At 33.4% G+C, this 26,331-nt stretch overlaps 1 protein-coding gene across 2 annotated transcripts in view; it reads right to left on the bottom strand.

Annotated features, from left to right (window-relative positions):
• Positions 1-26,331, bottom strand: part of LOC138710188 (E3 ubiquitin-protein ligase goliath-like) — a 666,952-nt gene that overhangs the window by 440,119 nt on the left and 200,502 nt on the right. For both annotated transcript variants that reach the window (XM_069840830.1, XM_069840831.1), the window contains exon 2: positions 14,656-14,788. In XM_069840830.1, the coding sequence (XP_069696931.1) occupies positions 14,656-14,788 (133 nt within the window). The remainder of the gene's footprint in view (positions 1-14,655; positions 14,789-26,331) is intronic.

Raw genomic sequence — 26,331 nt, 5'->3', positions numbered from 1 at the left:
CCATAGCCATCTGACGTATGGAATCATAGTTTGGGGTAATGATCCTAAAATAATAAAATTATTGAAACTACAAAAGAGGGCAGTAAGAATAATTTGTAATGTTGATAACCGTACACATTGTAAAAATTTATTTCGGAGACTTGAAATTTTAACTGTACCGTCTTTGTATATTTTAAGTTGTTTAATGTATGTACAAACAAACATTAATAATTTCATTACAAATAGCTCAGTGTATAGCTATTCTACAAGGTATAAAAATGATTTAAGAAAAGGACAATGTAACTACACTACTACTAATAGCAGCTTTGTAGAGATTTGTAAAGAGTTATATAATGTTTTACCCGACAATATTAGACATTTAAGCTTGAGGCATTTTGAGAAAGAAATCTATAGGCCTACTAATAATAAATCTGTAGCCGAAATTTTTCTGGAAATTTTCGATTTTCCAAAAATAATTGGTCCTAACATATATAATTAAACACCCTGAAACTGAAAATCGCTTTTTTTAATTTTTGTTTGTATATCTGTCTGTCTGTCTATCTGTATGTTTGTTACCTTTTCACGAGATAATGGATGAACGGATTTCGATGAAAATTGGAATATAAATTAAGTTCGTTGTAACTTAGATTTTAGGCTATATGGCATTCAAAATACATTATTTAAAAGGGGGGTTATAAGGGGGCCTGAATTAAATAAATCGAAATATCTCGCTTATTGTTGATTTTTGTGAAAAATGTTACATAACAAAAGTTTCTTTAAAAATAATTTGCGATAAGTTTTATTTCTTGAAAAAAGTTTGATAGGACTGATATTTAATGAGATAAATGAGTTTTAAAATTAAAATAACTGCCATCTAAGGCCGTATAATGAAATAAAAAACAAATGACTTCGTCTATAAGGGGCCTTGGACAGCAACAATCGAGAGGTATGAAAGGTAGCCTACAGAGAATGTTTCTGTGTTTGTATGAAGTAATATCGGAAGCTAAATTAACCGATTTGTATATTTAATTATTATTTCACCATTGGAAAGTGTAGTTTCTCTAGATGGACATAATGCTATAATGTTATTACAGTAACTTGTGATATAATATAATGTAATGTAATATAATATAATATAATATAATATAATATAATATAATATAATATAATATAATATAATATAATATAATATGTTATAATATAATATAATATAATATAATATAATATAATATAATATAATATAATATAATATAATATATGTAATGTAATATTATATAATATAATTTAAGTTATTTGAAGGGTTGAGAACCATAGTGGGCCAAACGCCATTTACTGAATACGTAGAAAACAAGGGTTAAAATTAAGTTATTACCATAATTCAATGGAAACCTATAACAAGTAAAATAAAGTATACACATTAAATCTAAATGATATCAATGTTCATTAAACTATAGTTGCATGTAATAAAAATTAGAAACATGTTAAAGGAATTGTCATTGCACCAATCAGTGGTCTCTGGACCAAAATGATCTCATTTTAATTATTTGGATGCAATTTAAATTAAGTAACAATATTAAACGATTTATCCTTCTATCAAACACGAATGTTCCCTGGATCAAATGTCTTATTTTAATTATGCAATTACTTTATATTTATTTCTAACGGGTGCAGCGGAGCGCACGGGTACGGCTAGTTAAAAATAAATTAATAGACTGGTTACTATATAATATTGGTGAGTATTTTAACTCCATGTAACTGTATACCTTTTTGAGGAGAATTGTCTATACGATATTATAAAATGTGATTATTTCCTTGTATGTAACTTATGAACATATTGTTTACTTGTAAATCTTTTTTTTAGTATTTAAATGTTTTTTTAACATGACATTTTCCTATGCTGCATTGTACAATCCTTGGAATGAAATAAATATTACTATTATTATACGTTAACAGAAAGCCACAATTTAAGTCACACAAGTATTTGTTTGCACTCATAGTTGAGTTCTGGCGTCTTGTCAGCTCATTTGGGTCGTGTGGATACAAAGGAAAAATTGTGACTGTGTCGTATATAGTTCCTGGGGTAGCTCAGTCGGAAGAGCGTTCGCGCGCTAAGCGAAGGGTCCCGGGATCGATGCCCGGCCCCGGAACAATTTTTCCTTGAAATTATTCATTACTATTATTATTATTATTATTATTATTATTATTATTATCATCATCATCATCTCATTTCACAATTACCACCACTTCGTCGTTAATTACATCAATTTCGTGCAGAGTCCACATTTGGAATGAGCTCTAAAATGAGATGTTGCCACTTTTCGAGCACAATGCATGAGTCCAAGTTTGTTTATTTATTCTCATTTTTCTTATTTATATACCGCAAAAATGCATTTCTTAATCTCCCATCTTCGTAAAGTGATGGCAATGCCGGCACTGGTACGAGGGAGTATAGACAGAAGAGATAGTGGCTCATGGAGTCGGGGTAGGAAATACGTACTATCCAGAAGACAGTATCCGACGAATGGTACCTGTATAAAATCATGATACAATGAATTGTATAAATGATATAATAGGCTACCATTATAATAAAAAAGTGAAATAATTATTATTTTTATTTATTATTCATCAACGGGGTGTAAGAAACAGTTCAATTTTAATTTGCAATTTCATTGCAATATTGTTTATATTATAGGCTATTGCCACTTTTGTCTTCTCGCAGATGATTCGCAATATTATTGTTTCCTGCGTGCCGGTATTTGGAAGTCAATATAAATTGTAGCGTGTACATTGTGTTGTTCCAAGACAAAAGATATGTTAATTTTTGACGAAAATGAGATTTTGCGAAATGTGTATCCTGATTATCCTTTATTGTGGCAAAAGATGACACGCATATATCTATCATTTTTCTTTCTAAACTGTTATTAAGAATATCATTACTATGGTTCTACATTATTCAATTATACGAGTATTATTATTATAGACCTAGATCAGGCCTGCAGAACTCGTAAGTAGGGGAAACATGACGTCAGCCTCACTCCAATTCTATTGCGGATGATCGACTTCTGCGTAGAGTTATTTACCTTCTCTTCTCGTCAAAGGTCCATCAGTGGCGGCATGTAATTTTCAAAAAGGATTTCGTTTCAAGGTTTACAATTATGTTAGATTTTCTGTCGGTAGTTTCTTTGAGATTTCTTTGCACCTAGCCCGCTTTAGATTTTCGAAAACTTTCCTCCTATCATCACCTACGGAAACATAAATTTATAGCATTTTAAGTAATGAACCTTGAAACTCACTATTAATTTCAATTCAAAATGAACACAACGAGTGACGTCCTTAATTTTACATTATAGGCCTATAAATAAATAGTCAATATACAGTTCGTAATAATGAACTTACCCCACAGTTTGTGTATTCCATAATTCTTAATATGGGCTTTGTTGAAATGTGGTTTAATATTGAAATAGCGAGTGGAAATAAATTGGACGGGACACAGTAAACAAGCAATTCTTTCGTATTCAACAACAAAATTATCATACCCCCATTTCCTTTGGAAGTAGTATTCCTTCACGGGTTTAGATTTTGCCATGTTCCAGTATGTGTATTATTTGTTTGTTTGTTTACTTATTTACTTATTTTCTTATTTGCTTACTTACTTTGGCCTATTGATTTACTTAGGCATATTTAGGCCTACTTATTTACTTACTTAATTACTTATTTATGTCTTTATTTAATTACTTATTTATTTACTTATATATTTATTTACTTATTTACGTATTTATTTATTTACTTATTTATTTATTTACTTATTTACTTTCATCTTACTTATTTACTTATGCATTTATTCATGTATTTATTTATTTATTTGGCTGGAGTGCGTTACAATGTTGAATGACAGCATTGACAACCGGTCATATAGCTCTCACTCACTTATCAACGTACAATTTATTCATCGTCCTATTACTAGTAAAACCAGTTAAGACCAGTAACATAAGTTTTGTAAAATCAGGAATTAAAACTTTATTAATACACGAAAAATCATAATAAATTCTTCAAATAATGTAATTGGTTTGTTGCCTGCAAGCAACATTTCGGACTTATTTCATTTTAGTAGAATACAGAGCACGGAAAGACAAGTCAGGGATTGTATTTATTTTACACAAAAAGTGGATTTAATCGGCTTTACTAGTAATAGGACGATATATACATAGGTAGACATTCTTACATTATATGCACACATACATTTTAAAATTTATTTTACATGTCTTTTAACTTATTTATTTCCCTCATTCATTTTTCTCTTACTTTCTAAAGGTATGTTTCTAAGGATTTTATTATCTGTTCATTTGTAATTCTTGATAGCGTATTGTATACCTGCCGCCGCGAATGATTGTTAATGCAGCCAAGCGTAACTACTGTAGAACGTCATACCGCACTGGTAGAAAAAGTGGGTGGGGTAAGAAAGGGGAGTATAGCAGTCGCTCCCAGGAGGTACAGTTCTGCAGGCCTGGCCTAGATTATTGCCCTCCAATGGATCCCAGCTCATTGCGGCATCCCTGGATATGAAACAGCAGATACACTTGCTAAGAAGGGTACCAGGCTATTACAAGAACATCGTTTGGGAAAAGTACTGGGAAGCAATACACCAGCTCCAAGATTCTTGATCTCCTTTTGTTACCTTTTATTAACTTTATTCTGTTTGGTATTTTCTTCTTCATTTATAAGCGAATGACTTTGTATCAAGTGCTACCTGCATTAAATAAATAAATAAGAAAATATTAAATTAGTAAATAAATAAGTAAATACATAAATAAAAAAATAAATAAATAAATGAATGAATAAATAAATAAATAAATAAATAAATAAATAAATAAATAAATAAATAAATAAATAAATGAGTTTATATGGTCGGACAAACTTTAAATGCTCGCTCATCAAAAACTGCAAGAAATGACATCACATTTTGTCTTGGAACCACAATATTTAAATCAGTGAGGAACACCGTGACATGATTATAAGGTAAATAAACTCATAAATAATCCATCAACATGAATTTACCTAACAAAATAAATTTACTTGTATGGAATGTGAGATCTATAATAATTGTACAATTAATTACAGTTGTATCTTCTCAAAATGTCATAATTTTATAAACTGAGGTTAAAAAAGTGCACAACATAAAATTCTGAATATTCCACTTTAGGCTGGATTAAAAGTAAACTTAATGATAGGCACATTACAACACAAGACAGTTATTCAACAAACATGCAATTTAAAAATGTGATTATGTTTAATGGGAAGTAATTAGGCATAGTATTGTTTCTATGCTGTTTGAATGACTTTCAGACAGCTAACAATTAGCCTAACAATGATATGAGGTCCACACCTGTGGAGTAACGGTCAGCGCGTTTGGCCGCGAAACCAAGTGGCCCGGGTTCGATTCCCGGTCGGGGCAAGTTATCTGGTTGAGGTTTTTTTTCCGGGGTTTTCCCTCAATCCAATATGAGCAAATGCTGGGTAATTTTCGGTGCTGGACCCCGGATTCATTTCACCGGCATTATCACCTTCATCTCATTCAGACGCTAAATAACCTGAGCTGTTGATAAAGCGTCGTAAAATAACCTACAAAAAATGATATGAGTTTTAAGGCTTTCACGGTGATTGTGATTATAATTAGGCTTTTGGGTAATCCACTGTGTCCTGGAACTTGACATTTCCAACGTTTCGGAACTACATACAGGTTCCATCATCAGGGTAAGATCAGAGATGTCGTCTACTCTGTTAGGCTCGTTACTCCAGGCTATTCCGGATGACTAAGCAAAGGTTCTAATTGAATTGTTTATGTAGGAAATTAATTGTTGCAGTTAAATCAGATACTCGGAAAAACATTGACATCATATTATAATACAAAAGTATGTGAAACAGAACTATAAATAATTCATTCTGGATTAATTAAACTAATTATTAATATAATTAGCACGCAGGAGAAAAATCTAAGCATTTATGTTACAAAAAAGAGTAGTTAATATGATCTATGTAGTATTACCCATGACGGAATAGGAAGCCAAGATGTCGTGTTCTCTCTATCTGCCCCCACCATCTCTCTCTCTCTCTCTCTCTCTCTCTCTCTTTCTACTACTGTTAGATAACATGAACATGCGTTATATTGTCTACGATGTGGGATAGAAATAGAATTAATTTTGAATTAATAGAACTAATTATTATTTACAGTGTATTAGTACAAAGAAGAAAAGTTCAATTATTACGTTTCAAAACTAAGTAATTCATATGATCCGTAGAGTATTACCCATGCTGCAACGGAGTATTACCCATGAGATCAAGGAGATCTTCACTGTCCCATCTATGACTAGTTTCAGACGTTTATTGAATAGTTTTGAATACTTAGGAATAGTTTAAACTTTAAATTGATAATAAACAAGAACAAAATGCGTAAAGTCATAGATAGTATTCTTTAACAGCATATTGTTAGAAAAAAGCATCACCTTGAAGAATCTAGCTAGAGAACATTTACAGTATAAAATTTAAATTGATAATATATAAAAACAAATTGCGTAAAGTCATAGAGAGTATTCATTATTTCCTTAACAGTAGGTTGTTAGAAAAAGGCATCACCTTGAAGAATCTAGTTACAGACAATTCACAGTATAAAATTTAAACTGACTCACTTTTACTACGCCATACTACTTTTGACAAAACGATACGAAAGGACGTGTTTTAACCAATTATGGCTGTTTATCGTTTCAATTTTATCACTTCCCTAGCATTTGTTTGTTTTTATCACTTCCCTAGCATTTGTTTCTTTGTTTGCCAACATTTCAAAATGTAAATTATTTACGGAAGTACTACAAACCATGGCTTTGCGATCGTCATTTGTTTCCCGCATAAATAGTCAATTGAAAATGGCGGCTTCGTTCAAACGTTTTGGTGAAGCTAACATTAGTGAAATATAATTTCAGTAAATCAATTAATACTTATTTTATTGTACCAGAGTAGGTACTTTATTTCTTCTTATCTTTAAATACTTTTTTCTAGTAATTTAATAGTCAATTAAATCCCTCCCGAGTTTTGATTCTGTCTAGATAAATCAAAACCTCTAGTGATATTACTTACTTACTTACTTACAAATGGCTTTTAAGGAACCCGAAGGTTCATTGCCGCCCTCACATAAGCCCACCAGCGGTCCCTATCCTGTGCAAGATTAATCCAGTCTCTATCATCATACCCCACCTCCCTCAAATCCATTTTAATATTATCCTCCCATCTACGTCTCGGCCTCCCTAAAGGTCTTTTTCCCTCCGGTCTCCCAACTAACACTCTATATGCATTTCTGGATTCGCCCATACGTGCTACATGCCCTGCCCATCTCAAACGTCTGGATTTAATGTTCCTAGTGATATTACTGTTGATAATAAATAAAAACAAAATGCGTAGTCATAGACAGTATTCCTTATTTCCTTAATAGTATATTATTAGAAAAAGACATTGCCTTGAAGAATCTAGCTAGAGATAATTTACAGTACAAATTTAAATTGATAATAAATAAAAGCAAGATGAGTAAAGTCATTTCTTTAACAGTATGTTGTTAGAAAAAGGCATCACCTTGAAGAATCTAGCTAGAGATAATTTACAGTATAAAATTTAAACTGACTATTTCGTTTATATGACGTCATTCCATTTTTGACCAATCAAGTGTAATGAAATTTTGAATTCCAACCAATCTTAGTCATATATCGCGATAATTTTTGCAGCTAGATATATCACTATCAATTTATCGCATGGTCGTTCTTTTAGTTAGTGTCGTCAACTGTTTCCCCGTAAATCGATGAGCATCATATTTACGCAGTGAAGACGACGTCCAAAACGGTGCATGATATAGACACAAAATCTTCATGCATCTTAATTGAATGTACGTTTTATACTTGATTCTTTCAATATTCTTTCCAAATTGTATGCATACGCGCATGGAAAATTCAACCGTGTAGATGCAGCTTAAGTCCCGTAACACACTACAGCGACAATACGTCTGTTAAGCTATGGAAAATGCTTTCCTGTAGCACGGAGTAACGGTCGAAATAAGGCATAGTTGACATTGATCCCGCTCCCACAGGTAACGTACCCTAGTTGCAGCCTATAAAATTTATATTACGTGAAATGACATTGAACAATTAATAGAAAGTCAGATGTACAAATTTATGTAACAGCGTATATCAAACCCAAAGACCTTCTATAGTATTTTATACAAGATCTTTGATCAAACTGTCTTCCGTATGGTGTAATAAAATTCGTGTTTTAATTATCTATACAGAGATGGCTCCATTGTGTAGAAACATATTTTTCGCAGTAGTGTAAATACATAAGCATTGCTAGCTCCACACATATTCCATAGTTCATAGTTCTCGGTAGGCCTATAGTGTGTAATATAACGATGAAGTACTGAAATACGAAATCCTACTTCCACATCTACATCTTCATCTTCTAATTCCATGTCCATTGTAGGCTATCTGAAGAAAATGACACTCCTTCATTCAGATTTGATAACTGCGTTTTCAACAATTCTTCATTTAATTAATGTTACTTGTAATTAATTTATTAATCAGGTTATTTACATTATAAAATATTTAAATTAAATTATGATACAGCAGATAATGAAAATGTATTTCTGTTACAATAATAAGAGAAAAGCGCAGTACATGTAATTAACATTGTTAAACCTGTATTTCGTTTTTCTCAATTGACATTACTCAATAACATCCTATTTTCTTTATTGCAGTAATCGATATTCATCTATTTCAACTTCACAATATCAGAATAGGTTAAGTATTCATAAATATACAATTATTAACATTTAGTGAGCGAATTTTAGGGATATAATATTTACATTTTTATTTTATTCACGAAATAGCCCTAATAAATGTCACTCGATATCTCAGATTTCCCACATAATAAATAAAAACAAAATTCGTAAAGTAATAGATAGTATTCCTTATATCCTTAACAGTATGTTGTTAGAAAAAAGGTATCATCTTGAAGAATCTAACTAGAGATAATTTACAATATAAAATTTAAACTGGTAATAAATAAAACCAAAATGCGTAAAGTCATAGATAGTATTCCTTATTTTCTTAACAGTATATTGTTAGGAAGAAGGCATCACATTGAAGAATCTAGCTAGAGATAATTTGCTGTATAAAATTGAGTACGGAGGTTGTATAAGAGTAGAACTCTTTGATAATTTTCTCTTGGCATCAGCATCCCTAGCTAAACTTAAAACATTCAGTGCAATGTTACGCTGATAATCTCCACTATAATTCAACAATATATACATTATAATTTTAAATATTCTTGTACACACAGTTTTTATTTTGTCCACAACTTAAATATCTGCCTTTAAAAACCGTAATAAACTTATGTGCTCTTTTCCAATGCCTGCATAATGTTCTAATTTATTGTTATTACATTTTCTTAAAAAAATTCCCATTGCTTTGCATTTACTCTCATTTTACCACTTACCAAATTTCTTTGAAAAATTTAATAGAATATGGGAAAATTCCCACGGGTTGGCAACATTGACTCAGGGTAATGAAGAAAACAGAATATCTGAAGAATCATGACAATTTTATGTTCACTGTGATAAGGTCAGCACTATGGATCATTTAATAAATTGAAAGTTTTAAAACAGCTGCTTATAATTATTTAAAATATTGGTTGTTGTGTTAATTAGATACAATATTAACAATGTAGACAGCACAGACATGAAGGAGTGTACACTGTTGCGGTTATATCTTCTATTGTTATATCATTGAAGATTTTAAAATTGTATTCATGTTAGGGTACTATAAAACTCTACCAACGTTCATGGTTTTCCACGAAATACAGTACGTACATATTTATGCGTCTGAACCCAGATAGCAGTTGGAGCCATTATCAATTGATCTCTAGAGTTCATCAAAATTTTGCATATGCAGAAAATGTTTAGATTCGCCATTTGTTTTTATTACTGTCTCTAGACAAGCAAGTTATCTTTCATTGACCGCAGCTTAAATAACAGGTGTCACATGACTTAGCACTTGCAGTAAGTATATACATTATGGGCTCCATTCACATTGCACCCTTCAATGTTTTGTACATTGAGGTGCATTTTTGAACAGGTTTAAATTATTTATTGAACAAAATGAGCATGGTGTCATTTAAAGAGATGAGATCGTAAAAACCTACTGATATCTCCTTAATGAACAAGATTACAATAAATATAGGCCTATATTAACAATATTAATTTCCAAATTATATGCAATACGCTTTGTCACATCTGGCAACCATTTCACAAGGGAAGCTAAATTTATTTATTTATATATTTAAACAGCTTTTGTTTGAAAGAATTTTTCATTTGAACCCAAGAAAAAATTACTTTGGGTGAACAAGATAAATTGGACACTGTATACTGAAGCTTAAATAATCTGAACAGAAAGAAATATTACATATGAACGGAGCGGTAGTGTCTCCTAATCCATTAAGTGAACATTCTATAAATGATGTTGAAAATAGGACTTCATCTAACATCTCATGTAGGATTATAGAATGAACACATTAATTTCTTACATAGAGGAAATACTATTTGTCGGTTTTTGCTACCATGAAGTGAGAGTAATGCTCTGTCGCAGCGTAGGTGTAAGAGACCGAGCGAGTAAACATCCGCTCGTACAGCATTCATCTTTGCATTCTGCTCACCATCCAAACATTTGCACCGTCAGCAAAGTAACGAAAAGAAGGGAACACATGCAAGACCACACAGATCGAAACTATTTGCTTTTCAATCCACTGTATGTTGTCTCTAAAATAAACCGATTGGCAGTTCAAAAGGGAAACAAGTCAAAATTTAAAGTGAGAAAACTGCATTGTATAGCTCCAGGTTGCTGTGAAAATCTAATTAACACACACTAATTTGAAACTTACATTACTGCACAAAACACCGTTAACAGAATTTGGAATAATTCAAAAGATCCTTGAACTTCTCACAGCAACATGAAGCTTTGAAATGCAGGTTAATCAAAACTTTAAAATTTGAGTTGTTTCTGTTTTGAACTGCTCCGTCGAACGAAGTTTGCGTTTCCAACATTACTGAACACTAAACACGGTAAAGGAACATCGTAGGAACAAAATTATACCAATTTCCGTTAATGAATTTCATAGAACAATTCTGGCTACGTACGCTTTAATAACAAGTACTGTAAATCATTAACAGAGAATTCGAATTCCTTGCGAAGAACGCGAAACTAATCGAATTTCCTGGAGGATCATTTGAGAAGGCAACCGAATTCCTTCCTTCCCTCTTTGCTGATTTGGGACTATCAGCAACAAGATTATTATAAAGTAAAACCCCTCTACAACAGACACATCCGGGGTCGTAAATATTATCCACTACAGAGTGGTGTTGGCTAGAGAGCGGGTTTGAGAAAATAGATTGTAATATTTATGCAGTATGCGTGTTTATGTGAAAACGTAACAGTTGCTGTAGTGTATCAAATTGTTCTCAATTTAATATCATGCCGTTTTCTGAATATCTCAAGCCAACTGTCCGAGGTTTTAAAATCTGCAATATCTAATTTTTCCGCAAAATCTAATGCCTTGGACTATATTATTGATCCTGACACAGAGACATTCTTACTTCTTATTTTTCTAAACCGCTCTATCATTGTCTTATCAATAGTAGACTCATAACCATATTGAAACTGCCTGATTCATTGATCATTATTAGGGCAACCATAAAGCATAAAAGTCATAAAAAGCATAATGTCACTTTAGACCTGTGGTTTTTACCTGTAATGTTATCATGGTGGATAATAGTAATGGAAAATGCTGGGTTCATAAAGCATAATGTCCAAAAGTAATAAAATAATGCAACTATGTAAGTAAAAAAATTGTAATATATAATTATAAAATAAAACAATTATCTGGGCTTTTCTTTATAAACAGCAATTTTAACAGTTGCAATAATTAATTTAAAAAAACAGTATGAAATAATATGGGATAGAAATACCATAATTACTGTTACAACATTAGACAATATATAACCAACAGCTCTTTTAATTTACTATGTTAACTTAGCTGTCAGTTCAGTTCTGTAGTGAGTTTCGAAGTATAGTTCATTAAACATGCATAAGTTAAAGCTGCATGTAAATAAAAGAAGTCGAGAATTTCCTCTCGATTATATTCCAGTGGAGAATGATAGATTATTCTGTAAGTTTTCTTTTGAATGCATTAATTTCGAGAAGAAATCTGTAGGCAGAAACATGTATGAAGTGCAAAACATTACAAAAGGAACACGAATATGTTATGCCAGGGTCCAGTACATGAACAGGATCAACAGCTACCCTTCTTCATGTAGTCCAGAGAATGAACACCATACAAGGAAGGACGAAAGTAATGGTAAATGTCTTTGCTGCAGTTGGAATTTCTCTCTATTTTTTCTCAATGAAATGTTTTGAAATTGGATATCACTTCTATAAACCTAACATCGGCTTCGTGTGAAACTACTATTAGAAAATATCTTCTTGAATGTGGAAATGTTAAAATAAATCTCACTAAATCAACGCTAGAGAACAAAGACGTGTATAACAGAGTAGATGAGACAGATAAAATAAAACTAGCCCTAAAACATTTTAACATCCTTATGGCATCTTTAGGCCATTCTGGTAAAACGCCTCGTTTAGTTCTAACGAAGATTGTGCAACGCTGCAATGCGGATATGATTGTAGAATCAGCCTTGGAGCGGGTTGGGGTCCAAAGAAAATAGTTGGTGGTCTTAATTTCTGACAATGCTCTTTTACATGAGAGCTGCTGCGTTGAGTTGCAGGAAGGCTTCTACATTCAACATGGTGGGCTCATGTACTTCATCTCTGTTCCGAAGAAATAAAATCGGAATTTGAATTCGTTGACAAATTAGTAGGAGGTGTGAAACTGGTCTTGACCAAGGCTTCGGATAGGAGACAAAAATTACTTGGTTGTTTGGCTAAAGAAAATATGCTTCCTAAACTACCTCCAATACCCGTCATAACCCGCTGAGCCACGTGGTTTGAAACTGCAAAACACCACCACATTAACTACAATAGTATCAAACGATGGATTCAAGACGAAGGAAGTGCTACCCTGAGACAAAAATTCTATTAAAGATCTTGGTTACTCGATTCTAAATTATACTTTCACGATCATGTTCAATATATTTATAATCATTCAATAAGAATGCTTGGTTTAATAAGGTCTATAACTTATCCTTTTTCTACTCCAAAGTCACTATTAATTCTATACTTTATTTTGGTTCGATCTAAACTTAAATATGCATCTGTAGCCTGGAATTCCATTACTTCAACTGATTCGGTTAAATTGGAAAATATTCAAAGAAAATTTATTTCCTTATGTGCTTTTCGATTTATACCCAATTCCTCTGACTTTAACTATGAGATTACCTATAAATATTTTAACTGTTGTAGCCTTTATTCTAGACGTCAAAATCTTGATTATGAATTTTTTTGCAAAGTTATCAAAGGTGATATTGATTGTGAGTCTATCATAAACAATATCAGCCTTCGTATTCCTACAAAAGGTTTAAGATTTAAAAAAAAATTGTATAACAGAAATTCAAAATCACTTTCTCCAGTCTGTAGATGCATAAAATATGCCAATTTGCATGGGCACAATTTAGATCCTTTTAAGGTATAGTTTCGTTTTAATTATTAGTATTTACTGTTCTTGTTCTCAATTTTATGTATGTATGTTTTTGTTTATTTAATATATTATTTATTTTGTTTTGCACCTTTGTATCTTCTGTTTGTGTATTGTGCTGAACTATAATTGGCATCTGGCTGTTGTTCAGCACACAAATATTAATAATAAATAAATAAATAAATTAATTAATTAATAATAATAATAATAATAATAATAATAATAATAATTATTATTATTATTATTATTATTATTATTATTATTATTATTATTATTATTATTATTATTATTATTACATGAAGAGCCTCGCGTATAGGACCCGGTGGAATCCGAGAAGGATCTGATCGTCCAATATTCACGCAATCATCGTGACGATTAAAGTAGTTCAGGGAGTTTTTACGTCGTCAACTTTGTAACGAGACCGGAGACCGCCACTTTGATTTATTGTACAAAATGTAATATCTAAATGTGAAATCACATGTAAAAACTGTCCTGAAAGACCTGCAAACTATATGAAGGTCTAATAATTTACTAAAAAAATAATGGCAAACCATCAATGAAATTAAACAAATATAAAGTAGTAGTCTACATGAAAGCGGTCAAGCGATAAGCAAACATCAAGAGCGATCTTTAGCATGCTCTAGCGGCGAAAGGAGAAATTTCCGAACACAATTTCATTAGCAAAATAATGTTCCTTACGTGATGTTCTTCCTACTACCCTTAATTTTTGCTTGTCCGCAACCACAGAAAAGGTTCAGACTAACATCTGATAACGACTTACTTGATATATTGGTCATCCATGATGTAAAAATTACATCATGCTTAACTCTTTACTCGAAAAATTCTGCGCAAATAGAAATGTTTCATGTCTTTCATAAATTACCACCAGATAAATTTCGTCTCAAATGATTATGTATAATGTAATGTAATTGTAACACTCACTTGTTGATGTTATTGCTTTGTTTCGGGCACTGGCTGCCGACCGTGATGTATATCATGACCCTGTAACCTCCGTCTACTAGAGCGGCCAAGCTCTCCCCATTCTTCTTGTATGTGAACACAGCACTGATATTCCCTGCAAACAACCAGCACAATGCAATCAACCATTGGAACAGTGAAGAAATCTGCGAAGCCATTTGTTTGGAAAGTAACAGCAACTTTTGTGAAGTTTGCAAATTGCCATCTCTAGCTCCACTTTCATATGTCAAACCACAAATCAGTGTTCAGCACCACTTTTATATGTGAAACAGGAATCAATATTCAGCTCCACTTTTGTATCTCAAACAGTAAATCAATTGTCAGCAGATATTTCTTCCTCAAACTGTATGTAAAGCACATGATTTTATTTAGTGTAACTGATTAAATATTGCAACGAATGTTCTTCTTGTTCAGGAACTTGATTTAGTCTCGAGTAGTATCATGGACGCATGAACCCATTCTCAGGCTCCCATCGATGTAGGTGTAGGTATAAAGGATTTAAACCTCACAAAATACCGAAGATAATCCTCAGAGATAAGAATTTTGAAACAAGTTTGCTCGCGGAAGGTCAAAGTCTATCTCATCTAATCCTGTGACAGTTAAGGAATTATTCTGTTTAACATCGCTAATATTCAGGCGATAATGAAATATTGCATCGGATCTGAAACGAGAAGTCCGTTGGTTGTAACAATCTTGTGAGGGAGGATTAATATAATCCATTCTGCTTCCTATCAAATGCCCGACAACATAAGAGGATACAAGAGAAATGTCGTTCATGGATAAAATCTTTTATGTTCTTCGAATTTATCTCCGTCCGTTAAGGATGTATCTAAAATCATTCCAGATAAACAACTACGTAATATATTATAATATTATATTTTCGACCGTAGTATACGCAGTTCGTATGACACTAAGAACACTGTTAAGATAGCAACTGCTCATATTATATTGCAATTTAATGTTGCTATTTTATTAGTCACTTGTACAGACGTACAGTACATTTTAATAAAAAATATTCGAGCATGAAACGTGGCACAGGCGGTAGAATGTGACAATTATTTCAAGTAAGAAGAAATAGTTCATAAAGGAAGCAAAACTTCAGAGAATCTTTATCCTTGGAGGGTGATGTAAAGAGCAACTGAAAAAATTTAAACAAATCTAAATTTTACATGTTAGCGATTAAAAATTATAAAGAATTCAAAAGTAAACGTAGTAGTTCTTACTATTATTGTATAAGATGGCACTGAAATCTTTAATAACTGCAAGCTGTCTAAAAATAAGATACAAATTATGACAAAGTAATATTGGAATTTGATAAATACATGGTGCCAAACAAATGTATGAAAGACTTAAATTTTACAAGAGGGAACAGAAAGAATGTCAAAATATAGATTATTTGATTGAATATCCAACAGTCACCGGGCAGCAGGCACATTTCCCTGCGCAGGCAGCAGTGAAGGAGCAAAGGAAGAGGTCCACACCTGTGGAGTAACGGTTAGCGCGTCTGGCCGCGAAACCAGGTGACCCAGGTTCGATTCCCGGTTGGGGCAAGTTACCTGGTTGAGGGTTTTTCCGGTGTTTTCCCTCAACCCAATATGAGCAAATGTTGGATAACTTTTGGTGCTCGACCTCGGACTCATTTCACCGGCATTAACACCTTCATCTCATTCAGACGCTAAATAACCTAAAATGTTGATAAAGCGTCGTAAAATAACCTACTAAAAAAAGTAAAGGAGAGTAGGTTACGTTTTGTAGAAATAGTAGGAGTAACTCCAGCGATAACAAGCGTCATAACATACGATGCACGACCGTGATTCGTTCACTCCGTGCTGTAGCAGGGCAAGTACAGTCACGGAAGAAAAAACTGGCCGATGTGCAGCAAAACTCGTAATGTTACTTATGCCGGTTTTGTTGTGATTATCACAGTTATAGAGCATTGGTCCCCAACTCAGAGCACTGTGTCGTCATCAAGCCTTGCCCGCTCGCCCGCGGAAAGTCGTAGCAGGGCAGGTAAGACGTTCAGTGGCGGGACCAAAATATGAATTTACTGCATAGGTTTATGATTGTTTTCTGATGAAAAAAAGATATGGGCTGAATAGAAATAACTAAATTAACTATCGTAAGCAATTTGAAAAAAAAAACATTGTAGCCTATTTTCAACAAAGTTAGAAGTTAGTAAATTTATAATTACTTTTAGAAATGTAATACACATTTCATGTTAATTATTCGGGTAATGCATGACAATTACTGTAAATGTGTAAACTGCTTCTGTTAAGGAAAATATTGAACAAAACACATAAAAATCCTAGGAATAATAATGCAGAAATTTAACTCCATTCAGTCCACTCAACACTGGCATTAGCACTGATTTTTCGGGATTTGTTTAATTTTCTTTTTCCTCAGCAATTTCTCAACGATTGGAACTATTGGTTGTATAGTGCATAATGTGACAGCACATTTTAAGTTGTGATCTGATAATTGGCTTCCATGACATGGCTTGTTTATCTTCATCATAGGAAAAAAATTACTGTTCGCACAGATGGCCTACGTGAATCCGAAAAAGGATGTCTGTACAATCGGGGAAATCTAAGACATGGAAAGTTCATACGAAAGTCAGATAACTTCTTTTGTTTTGATTTTTATCCTTCAATTCACTATCGTAAAGTAAATCAATAAGTTCTAATTACAAATATTAATTGAAAATCAAATTAAAAATTTTCCTAGTCTTTAAATCTCGAATCAAATTTCTGGAGCAGATCGTCATGATGTGTGAATATATTCTTCGAAATCCAAAGTCTTAAGAAACTAGTATGCCTATATCGTTGTTAATATTGAAAAATGTGCTGTAACTTATCCTTTTAGTTAAGCTAACGTTCCATAATTAAAGGTGGTTTATATTAAACGCCTTCACTCTGTCATATAACTGTGTAATAATCTTGTTGTTACAATGTAGAAAACAATTTAAAGCATTCAGATAATTCCATTAAGAAGGCAAGTTCACAAATCCATTTTTTCATTCTTCACTTATGATACAGACTTTTCTTCTTCCTCCGTGAACGATGATGTTTCCTCCCTCAGTTCAAAGAACCTATTCAATAATTTGCCACGACTAATTAGTCACCGTACTTTACTATAATATGACAGATCGCCTTACTCGCTATTGCATTCATCAAGGAAGACTTAAATTGACAATGAGCGAGACCTTTCGATATAATTGTGTTGGTGGTTTTTCCAATTGGACTACTTCTATAACACCATTTTGATTTGTTTTGTACATGATTTCTGTTGGTGTATAATGTAGTGAATAGAAATAACTTCATGGGATACATTAACGCTTTTCACTTCGTCTCTTAGAGAGATTGGCTTTCGGAATGGTTTTATTTACATTCTACAGTATTCTGTAGGTTATGCAGAGCCGGAGTTAGGTATAGTGCCGCTCCTAGGCAGTGCTAGATTTTGCCGTCCCCAAATCCCACAAACAGTTTACGGACAGCTATTATACAGGTGGCGTTCAGTTAAAGTTATTTTTAAATGAAATGTTACAATTCAGAAAACAAAATGTTAAATGATATGATTTATTTAACGACGCTCGCAACTGCGTCGCAGGAAGTGCCGGAATTTTGTCCCGCAGGAGTTCTTTTACATACCAGTAAATCTACTAACATAAGCCTGTCGCATTTAAGCATACTTAAATGCCATCGACCTGGCCCGGGATCGAACCCGCAACCTTGGGCATAGAAGGCCAGCGCTATACCAAGTCGCCAACCAGGTCGACTTCAGAAAACAGTAAATTACTGAAATCAAAATACATGCATCTTACTTGTGAATTATAAAGACTTTCTTCGGACTTTCTTCACACAGAAGGCAATGATGGTATTATCAAAGTCAATCTGACGAAGCATATCAGACTCGAAGCAAAGAAACATAATACTCAAACTTATTCATTGTTGAAACAAAATTTATTTTTGAAAGGCAGGCTGTGGTTTTTTTAAGCATGGTTTCTATTGGTGTATAATTTTTACGAGGATTTCTTACTTCGACAGGAGTATAAAATAAATTGAAAAATAAACTCCAACTCTTTACAGAATAAACCTTTCAAATCGAATTATATAGTGAAGATACTGAAAAGTGATTAAATAGTATTGTTGATGATATAGGTCAATGTTTCTTAAACTTTTTTGAAGTGGGGACCACTTTTTTAAGTCAGAACAGTTCCGAGGACCACCTTACTCTTGTTCCCTTTGAAAGCAAAGCATATTTTAATACCAGTATATTTTAAAACTGAATTAATTAATTAAAATTAATTTACTACGTTTAACTTTATATTAGTATTAACTAATTAAGTTAATGTTAATAGAAAAAAATTCATTTTAGATTTTTAATAAATCAAGGTATTAGATTTTGGACAATCTTTAACTTATTAACTAAACAAAATAAATAAATAAATAAATGAATAAATAAATGAATAAATAAATAAATAAATAAATAAATAAATAAATGTTGGTATTCTCATTAATGAGATGGATAAGCCTGCCGATTCTTGCCCAGTTGTTCTATATTTTGATATATGTTGGTAAGCTTAAGTCAGAGATCGTTACATACATAGAGTCGATTTCGGTACTTTGTTTTTATTAGAGTTAGTGATGAAAACCCTTTCTCACACAGATACGTAAAAGCAAACTGAATTATAATCTGTAAAGCACCACTGTACAGTTCAATATATTCTCTTTTCACTTGTGTTGAGGTCCAGAAATTAACCATACTTTCTGCTTGGAATTTCATTTTAAGTCGAGAGTTCAATTAACTGTTCTCTTTCACTCAACGAAAGTTTGTTATTTTCAATATCAAGGGATCGCGAACCCATGAAAATTCGTCATATTTACAAGGAAAATAAGTTTCAAATTGTGACCTCAGAGTTTCGAGATGCGAACGTATGTCATTGCATAATTTTCTTTCCAATAACGAAATCTTTTTCAATCAAAGAGGACTCTAGGGTTGGAAATAGTGAAAAAAACCTCTGTTTTACGGATCTGACCCACAAACCAAGTTTCCTCCCGAACACTTTTTTCTCACACAGTCAAAGAATTACCTTGTAGAGAGAGATTTAGTTCGTTTAGTTTTGAGAATATATCTGGAAGATATTCCAATGTACTTAGCCACATGTCGTCAGCTGATGTGCAGGGAAAAGATGGCGAGAAACACCATGTTCATAGTGCTTTAAATCCCTCTTTTTTTGCTGAGAGTAGAGTGGGAATTCGGTAGACAGGTAGGGTAATAAATTTCGTAAAATGTCAGTACTGGGAGTAAAAGTGAAAGGTGACTGTCATGTGTCATTTCCAAACTCTGAGATTTTCAGATAGTGTGATACGCAATTCGTTTGAATTTGATTTTTTCTTCTGTCCTTTTTGAAGAACCACAAGGGCAGACCTCGGGGACACAGGTGGTCCAAGGACCATAGTTTGAGAAACGCTGATATAGGCTATTATATTTTGAACGTAACTGAGAGTTGTGGTTACTATTCATAGCGATAAATAGCTAATAAACAACAATATACAATTTGATTTTCAACACTGCATTCTTGTTCATACAAGCAGTTAAATTTAAGCAGTTTCATAGTATAATAATGTGATACCGGCATTACAATATAACTATGCAGCTGCACACTTTCCTTTCACTCTTGCCACGACCGCGACAATGTGATAACAAAACAATATCTGACTTCCACAAGGTGTTCAAGAAGAAACTTCAGAAAAGCTTTACCAACATGTGTTTTAAATTTTTTTTTTTAATTTTATTGGGTTATTTTACGACGCCGTATCAACAGCTAGGTTATTTAGCGTCTGAATGATATGAAGGTGATAATGCCAGTGAAATGTGTCCGGGGTCCAACACCGAAAGTTACCCAGCATTTGCTCGTATTGGGTTGAGGGAAAACCCCGGAAAAAACCTCAACCAGGTAACTTGCCCCGACCGGGATTCGAACCCGGGCCACCTGGTTTCGCAGCCAGATGCGCTGACCGTTACTCCACAGGTGTGGACACATGTGTTTTAAAAATAAATTTCATTGTAAAATAAAAATGAAAAAGGGAGAGAAAGAGAGAGAGAGAAAATGCCGCCCCCTGGAAATTGCCGCCCTAGGCAACTGTCTAAGTTACCTAGGCCTGAATCCGGCACTGCGCCTATGTGTATATTTGCAACGTTTGTTGTGTTTTAGTCTACATACGGAAAGTTGTTTTACCATTGCGGGTATGAGGAATGTTGTTAATGTTATTTTCATCCCCTCTGTTCGTCTCTCTTCACTCTACAGACATACTATGTTTATGGTTTATGACTACTGTATATTTCGTGTTCTTTCTAGAGTCCTAGGCACGTGACCCTTTCCAGCCCACTAACAGAATTTGTCTATAAATAGCCACAACCACTACGAAAATCATCATTAGTATTTCAGTTCCATAGATATGGACGTCAAAGCCAAAGTAATTGTACTGCTCGAGGAAGGCCGATTTAGCACGGCTCGAGCTGGAGAACGCTATAGAGTTGCGACTAGAACAGCGTCCAGGTGGTGGGCGCAGTATCAAGAGCGAGGTTACATAACTCGTAAACCTGGTAGTTGAAGACCCAAGGCATCAACACCACAAGATCTTATGTTAATAGAACGTTCGAGGCGCTTTCATTTTATACTTCTAAAATATTTGTGGCCGGCAGGGAATTTCCTGCTTCCAACAGAACGCTAGTAAAAGGCTCAATAGTGCCAACGTTGTGCTGAGAAGAACAGCGGTGAAGGAAGTTCTGACTGAAGACCATCGAATTGATCGTGTCACATTTTGTCGAATTCATACAACTATCCATGGAAAGAGGTCATCTTTTTGGATGATGTGTTTATGAACTATAGCAGGCCAGTGCACGTATATCGACCGAAACAATCCAAGAGATTTGACCCTGAATATGTGGTCCAGAGACAACGCAGTGGTCGTTTGTCCGTGTCGGTGTGGTACGGATTTCTGGTTATGGTGGCGGTGCACTATGGAGGATTCATGGGCATATGAATGGCCATCAGTACACTAATAAACTGGAAAATGTGGTGCTATCTAGTGTTCGTGTGTTTTAAGGCCGGAAACAAAATAAAATTCCAACATGACTTGTCTTCGGTACACACATGCGTCGCCGTGCAGCGGTGGTTCAACATTCACAGGGACGATGTCGAGAGGTTCCATGGGTGCCAAGAAGTCCTGACTTAAATTCCATAGAAAATGTGTGTACGGAAGTGCAACGCAATGTTAATGTGTAACTACAGAGTCGGTGTCCTAGGATTGCAGATGAATTGTGGAATCTCATTGCAAATGTTTGGGATGATGTTGCATTGTCAGATAGATACAGTAGGTCTATATCCAAAGCCTTGTTAATTCTGTAAGTAGAAGAATGGATGCAGTGATCAATGTCAACGGTTTATGGACAGGCTATTAAGTCCAGAAGAAAACTGTTGTATGTAACTAGAACTACATAGGTAGAAGAACATTTTAATTTGTGATATAAAGAACATTCAGTATTAATTATTTTACTTCAGGAATGTATTTTTCTTTTCTATTTTTAGAACAAAAATAAACACTGTGGGCAGTACTCATAGACATTCTTAGCGCGGGCTTTCGGTGGATGATCAGCGAACTAACGTTTTTCGTATTCATAAACCAGTGTCAGCGATATGATATGATATGATATGATATGATATGATATGATATGATATGATATGATATGATATGATATGATATGATATGATATGATATGATGTGCTATGATATGATATGATATGATATGATATGATATGATATGATATGATATGATATGATATGATATGATATGAATGATATATGATATGATATGATATGATATGATATGATATGATATGATATGATATGATATGATATGATATGATATGATATGATATGATATGATATGAATCCTGTTTAGCACGCTCTTAGCCCGGGCTAGCGAAATGTCTATGAATAAAACTCTGTAGTTAAATACTTAAAAGGTCAAAATACAACAGTGTTCATAAGTGAAGATTGACAATAATGGAGATAATTACTACAGTTGTCTGAACACTATTTATTGATAAAATAAATAAAATAATAAAAGTGGTTAGAAACCATACATGTTTCGGGAGCTATGCTCCCCCATCTTCAGTGGTTGTACCACGACTACGGTGTAGATGTTCTACCGCGTTCAGACAACTGTAGTAATTATCTCCATTATTGTCAACACTCTGTAGCTTTAATAATAGAATAAATAAATAGGTTCTAGTAAACACCATAATCACTTATATAATCACACGTTTTCCTAAATTGCACAAAAATTATTTCTAAGTAAATCTATTTGTTTTTTTCTTCCCTCATTACTAATTGTTTACCGAAAGTAATTTATAGGTATTTATTTATTTCAATTTAAGTGAATGTTCACTTATATTATTTGTATTAGATTACCTTAATCAATTTATATTTATTCTACTTTAACTAACTGTTCACGTCTATATCATCTTACCATTAAGTTCGTATGTACTGTATCTATCTCAATTTTGTTTACTCTTCGTCGTATGTTTTGCCAGGAAGATATTAAAGTAAAAAAAAAACATAAATAAATGAAGTACCGTATGTATATAGAGTAAAGAGAGGCGAACAGATGAGTTGATAATGAAATGAGTAACATTCCTCGTACTGGTAAAAACAATTAAATAACAAATTTCTGTACATCGACAAAAACACGAGAGTTTCAACCTTATAGAATGTGAACAGAAACAGTACGAAAGCCTTTCTCTCCTAGTCCAGCAACTTCGAGTAAACAGTACCCTGTACTGTGATAATCACAACAAAACCGGCATAAGTAACATTACGAGTTTTGCTGTTCATCGGCCAGTTTTTTCTTCCGCAACTGTACCTGAAGTCCAGTAGGGCACTGTACCCATAATGATGGAGCCTGATCTAAAGAAATTGGCTCAAACTTGTGAATTTGGTGACCAAGAAGACATGATTAGAGACAGGTTGGTAATTGGTGTAAGTGGTAAAAGTCTGCAAAAAAACTATTGAACATTCCCAGATCCAATCTTGGAAAAAACTGTACAAATTTTCAACAACGAATAATTTACTTAAGCCTAAAGACATCAATTGTGAAAGAGTGAAAAGGAAAGTATTGTAAAAATCCAAGAGCCAGCTAAAGCCCTTTATGATAAAACAGCGAAGGACACTTATAAGAAAAACAAAACATTCTGATTCAAAAAGGTAAAGTAGTAAAGGAGTGTCATATTATACAGAGTGAACCGTAAATAATGTCATTAATGTTATTCTTTGAGATGTTTCAAACAAGAAAAATCTAATACAATTTTGCCCATTTTTGTTTCCTTTTCGAGATTTGTTGTTTTATATCAGCGGTCGGCATTTAATCCCGCATGCGACAGCTTACGTTATACTTTTTCAGGGGCAGTTCCAGAGGGAGAGTACTTACATAGCCAAGTAGTTGTAACTGGGGATCAGCATGTCTGTTTCCAAACCATTAAACGTAAAGAGTGCAGCAAAACGAATATATTTTGTAGAAGAATGGGAAGAAAAATTCTTTTGTTGTGCAGAGGAAAAAAAAATGTAATATGGTTGTTATGTTCTAAACTACTTAAAGGGTTTCATTATACAAAACTCCATTGTCACGTGTATTTTGCCATAATATTACTGATTAATAAAGAAGCGTTGCCGAATATAATTTTTTGATATTATAAAATTTTGAAAATTTGCAAAAAAGCGTAAATAAGGGAAAATTGCTCAGATTTTAAAAAATTCCAGAAAATTCACTACAATTCAAAATATCCACTCCTTAGGTCATTTTGTGCTAGGTTTCAATGTTCGGCTCGACATATATATGTGAGCAATTTCTTTTTTTAAATGAATCACGTTAAATGTAAAGCGCGTTTCCGATTGACGGACCAACATTTATTAGAGAAATTACAATTTGCAACTTATGATGGAGAACCAAATTTAACTTCACTAATTAAAACATCGGGATAGGTTGATGAGTAATTTCAAAACCATCAGAAGGATGCGAAGACATGATATAGTGCGGTTAATTATTTCCAAATTGTACGGGTGAGGTTCAGTCCTCTCCTCTTCCATCCTACTCCTTTTTACTGCCCCTCCTCTTGCAAGGCGGGCTGAGCTTCATATGACGTCACCTGCGTTGACATTCTGCCGATGACTGTATTATATGAAGCATTTCATAGCATATTTTGGTAAATCTACTGAATTAATTTCCAAATGCTCAGTCAATTTAAGAGAGGTGTATTTATGTGAGGTGTACAGTTCCAAAAGTCGACATCTTGTCATTTTTATGAAAAATGGGTTACGATCATTTCTTATATCTTATATCTTTGGGTTGAAATGCATTGGAAAAACACTTCTGCATCCTCCAAAACTCGATATTTGTAACATACATTAAACTTTAAAATATGGAGTTCTTTTTCCAAAACCCAATTTATTTTGTTAAGGTATTGTTCCAAAACTCGACATATACAGTTTATTCCAAAGTCCAACATTTACACTTCCATTGTGTGAACTATGAAGGCCAGTAACGTTTCAGAAGCCAACATCTTTGTTTAAGACAAAGAAAGTGTGTGATTCCTTTATGCCACTAGTGTTTGTTTTTAGAATTTCATAATTCTTCAATGCACGGAACTTACTGGAAAAATCGACAATGGAACTTTAGCTGAACAACAATATGCTTCATTATATTGGTATTTCAGAGCTGTGCAGATTTGTACCACGTGTTGACGTGTTGTGTGAGCTTTTTATAAAAATAAAATTTTCATAGAATCTCACATATACAGTCAATTTCGCCTTCAGAGCCTGGGCGTGGAAGAAATATTGTCGGTGATACAAAGAACTAGACAAAACACAAAAAACTGATAGGAAGTTAAGTTTCATCTATCTGTGATGTTTGTTTTTACAGTGAATGTTCGATGCTTGCCTGTATTTGATAATTTTTTACATTGGTTATTGGTAGGTACTCTCCCAGAACTCAAAACTTTACCCATAAACCAGGAGTATTTCAATGCAGTTTCCTAACTCAGCGTGATATCAACCACTTTTACAAAGTGTTTTACAGAGTGCCTAATAAGCTGGTTCAAGATGAATTCATATTGAATACACATAAACTGATTATTCTAAAACACGTTTTGTTAACAGAACAGTGAGACATCAAGGGATGGGAGCAGGTCGTGTTCTATCAGTTTACTAACAAACTTTCTTAGAAATCTTGCAAGTGTCAAAGAATTGGTTGGGACTTGTATTGAAGTGGTATTTAAAAACTGGACTTCCACCAGTAAACAAAAAAGAGAGAGAGAGAGAGAGAAGAGGATACATGTAGCCAGAAATATTAAATAAAGTGATATGCTATGAAAGATTTCATTGAACAATTAGGTAAAATGAGTCAGCTCCATTTCCTCCATACCAACGGATAAAATTTTTTATGGAATTGAGAAGGAGGCAAAGAAGCTGAACATCATTATTAAATCCCAAGATTACTACAATATCTTCAATAAGAATGGCACCATAATCAAGTTAGGTATAGACTGTCCAGTTTATGACTGGATAACGAATATACAAACTG

The sequence above is a fragment of the Periplaneta americana genome, chromosome 12 (assembly GCF_040183065.1).
Source record: "Periplaneta americana isolate PAMFEO1 chromosome 12, P.americana_PAMFEO1_priV1, whole genome shotgun sequence".
Taxonomy (NCBI): Eukaryota; Metazoa; Arthropoda; class Insecta; order Blattodea; family Blattidae; genus Periplaneta; species Periplaneta americana.
The sequence above is the reverse complement of the archived record's forward strand: the minus strand, read 5'-3'. Positions and strand labels throughout refer to the sequence as shown.